Raw genomic sequence first — 8,981 nt, 5'->3', positions numbered from 1 at the left:
CGCCAGGCAGGGTTCCTCTGCTTCTGGGGCAGCACCCGTAGGGCACCAACCTGCATACCAGGTAGGAATCCAACGGGTTCAGGTTTGCCCACTTTGGCTACGAGGACGGCCGGAGCGTGCACTTCCCGTCATGGCCTCTAGATGGCGAGCGCGCGAACCATAGAAAACGAGCCGAAAGAGAAGACAGAAAAGCCCTCCGTTCGCTTTTCCTCCCTTCCGCTTTCCGGCCGCTTGCTTCATAGTGGCGCGACCGAGTGACGCCATTCTCCCGCGCCGCGTATTGTCCGGCCTGGCGAGAGAATCTCAATGGGGCCGCTCGTGCTTCCGGCGCTGAGGCAGCGGCTGCCCAGGTAGGTCCCACGGGCGGGCGGGGAAGGCTGACTTCACAGGGATGGTGGCGTCCGTTGACGTCACGGGGGCGGGGCTCTGACATCACGGGCGTGGGAGGCCCGGCTCCGGCGTTTGTTGAGGCTTCTTTGGACAGCAGCCTTCTTGAGCATGCGCACTTCTTCAGTTGTCATAGTGAAGACCAACCGAGTTGACCTCTGGGTCTAGGTCAGGGGCGGCCAAACTGTGGCATGCAGGCTCATGGGAATTGTAGTCCATGGGCATCTGGAGAGTCCCCATTTGGCCACCCCAGAGCCAGGGGTAGGCAAACTGTGGCCCTCCAGATGTCCATGGACTACAATTCCCATGAGCCCATGCCAGCAAAATGCATTTGCTGGCATGGGCTCATGGGAATTGTAGTCCATGGACATCTGGAGGGCCACAGTTTGCCTACCCCTGCTCTCCGCTTTCTTGGGCAGGCATCCTCCGGATTGACCCTGGGTGGTCCTCAGGGGGCCCCTGGGCTCCCACTTTGTTCGGCTGCTTCAGCCCAACACAGCAACCTGCCTGAAGCTAGCTGCTGCTTCGGAGAGTAATTCTGCATATAGATCTCAGTGGACAGCTGTCAGCAATTGGCTGTCTATTTGCCCATGGTTCTCTTAATGTGGACAGATTGATTGAACCCGAGATGTTTGCCCTGCTATTCAATCTCGCATGAATCCAACCAATCCAAATTGCTGTTTTTTTTCCTGTTTATCTCTGGAACCTGCTAGCAGTTTTCATTGTGCTGTGTGTTAATGTATTCCCGCATGCTACCTATAAGTTTGAAGTGATTACTTTCATTCTGTCACGTAACTGAGGAAGGGTGTGGGCACACAAAAACCTTGAATAAAAATGTGTTGGTCTTAAAGGTGCCACGGAAGTATACATTTGTAATTCTGCATGGAAGCGTTCACGTGCATGCTCAGTTCATAGAATCATGGAGCTGGAAGGGACCTCCAGGGCCATCTGGTCCAACTCCCTGCGCAGTGCAGGAAATTCACAACTACCTGCCCACCCACATGCCCAGATGATGTCCCCCCCCCCAAAAAAAAACCCCAGAATCTCTGACTTGGAGGAAATTCACTTCCCAACCCGAAAGTGGCAACCGGCATTTCCCCAGGCATGCTAGAAAGGGCCACAAGAACCAAGCATTGACACAACCCTTCCTGCCACTGAGACCTGGCTTCTTTGGAGGTCGGACTCAATAGCATTCCATCTCTCCATCCTCCCTATGTTACGCCATTACATCTGCAGGAATTTTCCCATCAGGATTTTGAAAAGTTAGATGGGCAATTACTTGTTGCATCCCATACAATTGACATATTTACTACTTACATCATTGCTGGTTTATGTCATTGCTGAAAGTGGTGCACAGTAACCGAGATCACTTGTAACTAGGATTGCCAGCTCCAGGTTGGGGAAAAACTGGAGACTTTGAGGTGGAGCCTGCAGAAGGCCGGGTTTGGAGAAGGACTTCATTGAGGCCTAATGCCATTCAAGCCGTCTTCTAAGCAGCCATTTAATCCAGAAGAACTGATCTCTGTTGCCTGGTGATGAGCTGTAATTCCAGGGGATCCCCAGGTCCCACCTGGAGGCTGACATCCCTAGTTGTTACTCTTGGAGGCACCACCTGCTGGTTGGGAAATCAACTGCAGCCCCAGAGCTGTAATGTCAAATTACACTTGACCCCCATCCCATCCCTTTCACCCATGTGTGTGTGCTCCCAGGCGCCACCCTTAGGCTGCCAGATTGGTGAAGGTATAACCTCTAGGTTGTGTGGGTTCTGTGGGGCAGGCTTGGAACGAAACTTGCAAGTATCAAAAAATTTTTTAAAAAAGCAATTAAACAAGCGTTACTTTGTTTTCTGGTCGAAATCCAACACAGTACATAACAATGCCATAACAATGGTTCTCACCGTCTAAAGCAGGGGTAATCAACCTGCGGTCCTCCAGATGTTCATGGACTACAATTCCCATGAGCCTCTGCCAGCAAATGCTGGCAGGGGCTCATGGGAATTGTAGTCCATGAACATCTGGAGGACCGCAGGTTGACTACCCCCGGTCTAAAGGGTGGGCTTTCTTTTCAACAGCACACTGCCTTGTAGTCGACATCTTTCCCTTAAAGGAAAGATTCTGCAGACCAGATGAGCTGGCTTCTAGTCTTCCAGATTAATAGGACCCCGCTTTCCTCAGGCAGTTTCTCCACTGGCTTGGCCATCCACTCAGCCCCTGGCTTAACTTAACTTGACTATCCACTCAATTCAGACTGTCTTGAGAATATAGGATTTTTTCTTTGTACAATTTAAATTGAGTGGATGGCCAATCTAAGTTAAGCCATTAGTGGTTAGGTTTATCCTTTTCCCAAGCTCCCATTAGCGGTTAGGTTTACTGTAAACACTATGTTAGGAGCCCATGAATAATAATGAGAGCTAGTTTTTTATACTCTGCTTTCCACTACTTGAAGAGATCCCAAAGCTGCTTGCCTTTCCCCACAACAGATACCCTGTGTGTGTGTGTGTTTGTGGGGGGGTTGAGAGCTCTAAGAGAACAGTGACTTTCCCCGGGTCACCCAGCTGGCTGCATGTGGAGGAGGGAGTGAGGAATCAAACCTGGTCCTCCAGATTAGAATCTGCAGTTCTTAGCCATGCCCCTGACTACTCTGGCTTTGCTCTCCCAGCAGCCTCTTCCATTAGAGTGAGCCATCCCTGCGAACAGCGATATCAAAATATTACAAGAAAAGGCGTTGCACAGTACATAGAATGCAAGCCGATAAAAGAGCCCCAAAGGGTAAACTGTGCTGCTGCCAATGTGCAATCACAATAAACTAAATATAATCTAAGAAAACATATGTTTCTGTAAAATTATTCAATTTTTTTACACACAAAAAAAATCTTTGGCATTAAATCACGAAACATAATATTAACAAAGCTATTCCAGTAGATAATTTTTGTGTTTCAAGGCACAACCTAAACATTTGAAAATCCAGTTGCAGATTGAAGACTAATCAACATATAGAAGGAAGAAAGATAACAGTAACACAGCAATGAGTCGCTAGCTTTGATCCCCTAGCTTTGATCCCCTTTCGCCCTCCAGAAAGGGAAGTGGCTATTTTCCTTCCACAGGGGAGTTGGGTTTTGCAAGCTGCCAAAGACTGGTGCAATAACAGAATGGGTGAGAAAGCAGCAAGGAGAATAAAAACAACAGGAATTCTCCCCACCTTGTACCATTTGGTCACGGCGATCACATGGGAATAGATAACTGGGATGAAAAACAGTCTGTTCTGTATTGTCAAGGGTCCCTGTTACTTATGTTTATGTGTAGAAAAAGATTTAATATTTTAATATTTTCTAGAGAGAAGGGCTCACCGGGATGCAAGTATACGTGTGATGTACGTTTTTGGGTGGCCGAGGCTCTGCTGATCTTCATTTTCTTCTTTCAGGCTGAAACCATTCCACAGATTACAGGTCGTCCTGCAACATTTAGTGAGTATGGAGGACTCTTTCGTATTGGGTAGGTTAGCAAGGGCCAGACTGCAAAGAACCCTCCCAGCCCCGGAATTGTCCTTGTGTCAGGCCGCTGCCTTTCGTGCCACCGAGCAAACGGCTTGTGAACTGGAAGGGTTTCTCAAAAACATGCCAATATTTTTGGTGTGCAAAATGCCAATATTTTTGGTGTGCAATGTACGCAAACCCTCAAAATACCCTTCTTGCCTCCACCCCCCTAATGGAGATCTCTTGAGTTTTTATATCCCAGTCTGGAGGTGAGAAGGATGCTGTAAAGAAGGAACGCAGTGTGCAAAGGTGCCTATTAGAGAGCAGAGATATTCTTTGATGTCAGGTGCTGGATGTCAGGTTACACCTAGTTCGTCTCATGCATGTGTGTATTTTTGTCTGTCTCTGCAGAATATGTCCAAGTCTGCAGATCCTTCCGCCGAAGTCCTGCTGGAGAAAAGGGGTTGTGCTGGTATTATCACCTTGAACAAACCGTCAGCTCTGAATGCTATCAATGTTTCCATGATTCGGCGGATATATCCCCAGTTAAAGGTTGGTGGCCAGTGACGGTGGGCAGAAAATATTCCAGTGGAAATATTTCCTGTGGGAAATTTTCTGCCCCACGTATGTAAAAGTAGTCTGTTTATCTATAGGCGTCTGGCCTGTTGTCTTTCAAATCGATCCTATTAAGATGGGCTCAACGTGGGATATGAGTCATGTTTATTTATTCCTTGGAATGGGTTTCGAAGCAAGGTGAAACACATGGACTATGGGGCTCATGGGAATTGTAGTCCTCGGACATCTGGAGAGCCACAGTATGGCCACCCCTGCCCTAGTACAGCATTCCAATTGCTAGCACTATCCTAGCTACACTCTTTAATTAGATATTAAATATTTAATTCATTTAAAACCATTCGAATGTCAATTTCAATATCAATGATGAACAGAAGGAAACTCATGAACAGGCCACACAGATAAGAGTGTGTTGGGTTCATAATGACTCTCCAGGGGTGAACAAGTATAATCTTCCCCCTCCCCCCAAGGCTTATTTCTATTCCAGTGTGTCAGATTAGGATCTTGGAGATCCAGGTTCAAGCCCCACTGAGTTCCGATAGGGTTTCCAACTTCCAGGTGTAGCCTGGAGATCTCCCACAATTACAGCTGATCCCCAGACTATGGAGATCAGTTCCCCTGGAGAAAATGGCCACTTTAAAGGGTTGTCTGTATGGCATGGTGTTATGCTGGTGCCCCTCCCCGGGAGCCAAGGTAGACATACACACTTACAATCCTTTAAGTTCTTGAAGAATTTGTTTCAGTTGCAGTCCCTGGAGGTCAACATTAAGCGGAGCAAGAAGAAAAGTATCTTGTCTTCAGATCCAACCGAGACTAGTATCCTGGGTATAAACTAGTTTCGTTGAACTTCTTCAGTTGTACAACAATAACAAGTGACTGATAAATTCAGGTGGAGCTCAAGTCTCTTGAGTAGCTGAAAAGAGGTCCTTACTGTGGTTGAAATGAATTCTTTGGAAACTTACAGGATTTATTGCCCTGCATGTCTCCTGGGAGCCAGGACGGTTTAGTGTTTAAGAGCAGCCGTCTATAATCTGGAGAACTGGGTTTAATTCCCCACTCCTTCTCCACATACAGCCAGCTGGGTGGTGACCTTGGCCTAGTCTAATCATTTATGCTTTTACCGTTCTGTAGATAAGTTCATTTCATTAAGAAATCTGTTTCCTTTAATTTATTTTCCCCTTTAATTTTATCAGTCCATTCTCTGATAACTGGAGACAGTTTCTTTTTCCAGGGTCTATTGTGAAGACTTCAAGGATCACTAGCTGTAGTGATTGCGTGTCATGTAACGTCTTGGGATTTTCTTTTAAGGGAAGTTATTTAGCAGCAGCACTTCCAGAGCAAGAGAAACTTGCACATTTATGCCCAATGGCAACATCTCAGCAATGGTTCTTCAATAATTAACTACATTGATATTAACAACATTCATAATAATTAACAACACTGTATTTTAATAGATGTAGTTAGCCGCCACGGGCTACCTGGCTAGAAGCAGTGGCCTAGAAATCAAATCAAGCAATTAAAAAAAACATGTAGGCTAAAGGTGGACTTGGTTTTTCTGACATCATTTTTTGTTCTTTTTCAGAAATGGGAGCAGGATCCCGAAACTTTTCTGATCATAATAAAGGGAACCGGAGGCAAGGCATTTTGTGCTGGGGGTGACATCAAAGGTGAGAAATGTTCACGGATTTTATCTAATGCGTTTTTCTTGGTCGCTGACGGAAGCAGTTTTATGCAACATCTAGTTACAGCACTTAAGCCCTTACAGTCTGTTGGCCTATACACTTTGAGAGCCAGAGTGGTTAAAATAGTGGTGGATTCTAATCTGGGGAACCAGGTTTGATTCCTTACTCCTCCTCCACATGCAGCCAGCTGGGTCAGTCAAAATTCTCTCAGAGCTCTTCTCAGAGCAGTTCTCTTAGAGCTCTCAGCCCCACCTGCCTCACAGGCTGTCTGTTGTGGGGAGAAGAAGGGAAAGATGTTTATAAGCCCCTTTGGGACTCCTTCGGGCAGTAGAAAGTGGGGTATAAAATAAACATATTTTCTTCTTTCTCCTGTGCTCTCTTCAGCAAATTCATTAGGTGCCCCAAGCTGCACCAATAGCACTTTGATATTTGGGAACTGTATTATAAAAGCTGATTTTTACCATAGAGCTTTGCCCCAATATCAGAGTGTCATTTAAACATCTCTGGTGTGATGATGTCACATCCTGTGTGATGCGGGCAACAAGGCCTGGGTTTTTCTCCAGGCCAGTCCCCTGCTGTTCCCCGCCAGTTGCCAACAGGAACCTGGCAGCCCTAAGTAGCTGAGGTTTATTGTGCTACACTTTATAGAACACTAGAGGCAAAGCCCGTTGTACCCAGGAATACAGCGGGTGCTAGGAAGCACGCCTGCACTGTGGCCTTCCTGGGGGCTGGCTACATGGCCAAAGCTCCTGCCCACCCTTGGACTTTTGAGGCCCTGCCTCCAAACCTCAGGAAATTCCTGATCCAGAGGTCACCAACCTCCAGCTGCAGCCTGGAAATCTCCTGGAATTGGACTAGAGATCAGCTTCGCAGAGGGAAATGGCTGTTTTGGGGTGGGGACTCTTTAACAAGAATTCCTCTCCAGGCTCTTGCTTGGGAGGGGGGAACTCTGTGGCAGAGAGGTTGCAGGATGGGAGAGGTTGGGACCTTGGGATTTGCAGGCCATTTCCAGGCAACAGAGATCCATCCTCCTGGAGAAACGCCCTGGCTTTGGATCCCATGGAGGTGCAGGGATGCCAGCCTCCAGGTGGGAAACAAAGAGAAATGCTGGGTGGCAGTAATTGCTAATAACAATGAACATCAAATAATTCATAAACTTGTCAGTTTATTCCTTCAATGAAAGTATTCAATTAATAGCAAAATTTGCCTAAAGAACTGAAAACCTTTCAGTCAGTACATTCTTCAAATCTTAAAACCGCCCGCGGCGCCATGGGCACTGCGGACTAAATAAAGCAGTAACGGCTGTTGGGGAGGAGTTAGGGCGAGACCTGTCCGGGATAAACACTCGGAGAGGGCCAATCAGGAGCTGCAACGCGGCTCCTGATTGGCCCCCTCCGAGTGCCACTCGGGGGCCAAGTGGCCAATTGGGAGGCGCGCGTACCGCCCCGGACTCCGTGCCCATACTCCGTCCCCACATGGCTCACTGGTGGGAAAGGAGCAGGGCTGCCGCATCGAAGACTTTATATGATGCCTTAATATTATAAAGGTTTGTTGCAGTGTCCAATTGCTTGGTACTTCTAAGGTAATAAACATTTCAGTATCCGACTCCAGTCATTTTGTTTGCTAGCTATCACAGAAGCCGGAAGAGCTGGAGACAGGCTGGCCAAAGATTTCTTCAGAGAAGAATACATCTTAAACAACGCCATTGGTATGTATGATGGAGTGGGGTTTAAGGAAATGATTACAATTGATCGTACAGTTAATGGAAATTGGCTTTGTTTCCATATTGGAGACCGAGGGCTGACCTCTCTCTTAAGAAATACTGCTTGTTAGAAGGGCCTTCCAGGTATGGTAAGAAATTCATAGAATCACAGAATCATAGAGTTGGAAGGGGCCACACAGGCCAACCCCCTGCTCAACGCAGGATCAGCCCTAAGCATCCTAAAGCATCCAAGAAAAGTGTGTATCCAACCTTTGCTTGAAGACTGCCAGTGAGGGGGAACTCACCACCTCCTTAGGCAGCCTATTCCACTGCTGAACTACTCTGACTGTGAACATTTTTTGCCTGATATCTAGCCTATATCGTTGTACTTGAGGTTTAAACGCATTACTGCATGTCCTCTCCTCTGCAGCCAACGGAAACAGCATCCTGCCCTCCTCTGACAACCTTTCAAATACTTAAATTATGGATCAGGATTCTAGGTCGCTATGGCTTTCTATCCTTGATCGAATAATATCTGATAAAGTAAGATTGTTTAGGGAATATGCTCTGCTTAGCATAAGCTTGAAGTGATGTGTTGACCTGGTGACCTCCATGGCACATCAGGGGCCCCAGGGCTGGCCTGGAGACTTCCGTGTGGTCCTGGAGATGACACTGAAGAAGTAGCATTATTGCATTGTTCCAGGCCTTTGAGTCAGCCCTGGAAAAATAGACCAGATGTTGACATATAAAATTCTGTGTAACCCTCTCTTTTTGGTGTGGTTTTTTTGACGAACAAGAGATCCCTGTGACTTTTTCTTTACGCTGCCGCTAAAATAAAAGCTCATTTAGTTTTCCAGTCTGTTTTGTATTTGGATAATCCTTGGAGGAGGGCAGGATGCTGTTTCTGTTGGCTGCAGAGGAGAGGACACGTAGTAATGGGTTTAAACTTCAGGTACAACGATATAGGCTAAATATCAGGGAAAAAATGTTCACAGAGTAGTTCAGCAGTGGAATAGGCTGCCTAAGGAGGTGGTGAGCTCCCCCTCACTGGCAGTCTTCAAGCAAAGGTTGGATACACACTTTTCTTGGATGCTTTAGGATGCTTAGGGTTGGTCCTGTGTTGAGCAGGGGGTTGGACTAGATGGCCTGCATGGCCCCTTCCAAC

The 8,981-nt window shown here is 46.9% G+C and overlaps 1 protein-coding gene across 1 annotated transcript in view; it reads left to right on the top strand.

Moving 5' to 3' along the window:
* The first annotated feature begins 219 nt into the window (after positions 1-219).
* The window catches only part of HIBCH (3-hydroxyisobutyryl-CoA hydrolase), a 73,086-nt gene continuing 64,324 nt past the window's right edge, over positions 220-8,981 (top strand). The window contains exons 1-5 of the mRNA XM_077319475.1: positions 220-350; positions 3,808-3,850; positions 4,271-4,411; positions 6,015-6,099; positions 7,742-7,822. Coding sequence (XP_077175590.1) covers positions 307-350; positions 3,808-3,850; positions 4,271-4,411; positions 6,015-6,099; positions 7,742-7,822 — 394 coding nt within the window. The 5' untranslated portion in view covers positions 220-306. The remainder of the gene's footprint in view (positions 351-3,807; positions 3,851-4,270; positions 4,412-6,014; positions 6,100-7,741; positions 7,823-8,981) is intronic.

Source organism: Paroedura picta, chromosome 2, assembly GCF_049243985.1.
Source record: "Paroedura picta isolate Pp20150507F chromosome 2, Ppicta_v3.0, whole genome shotgun sequence".
Lineage (NCBI taxonomy): Eukaryota > Metazoa > Chordata > Lepidosauria > Squamata > Gekkonidae > Paroedura > Paroedura picta.
Note: the sequence above shows the minus strand (reverse complement) of the source record. Positions and strands in the feature narration are given on the sequence as shown.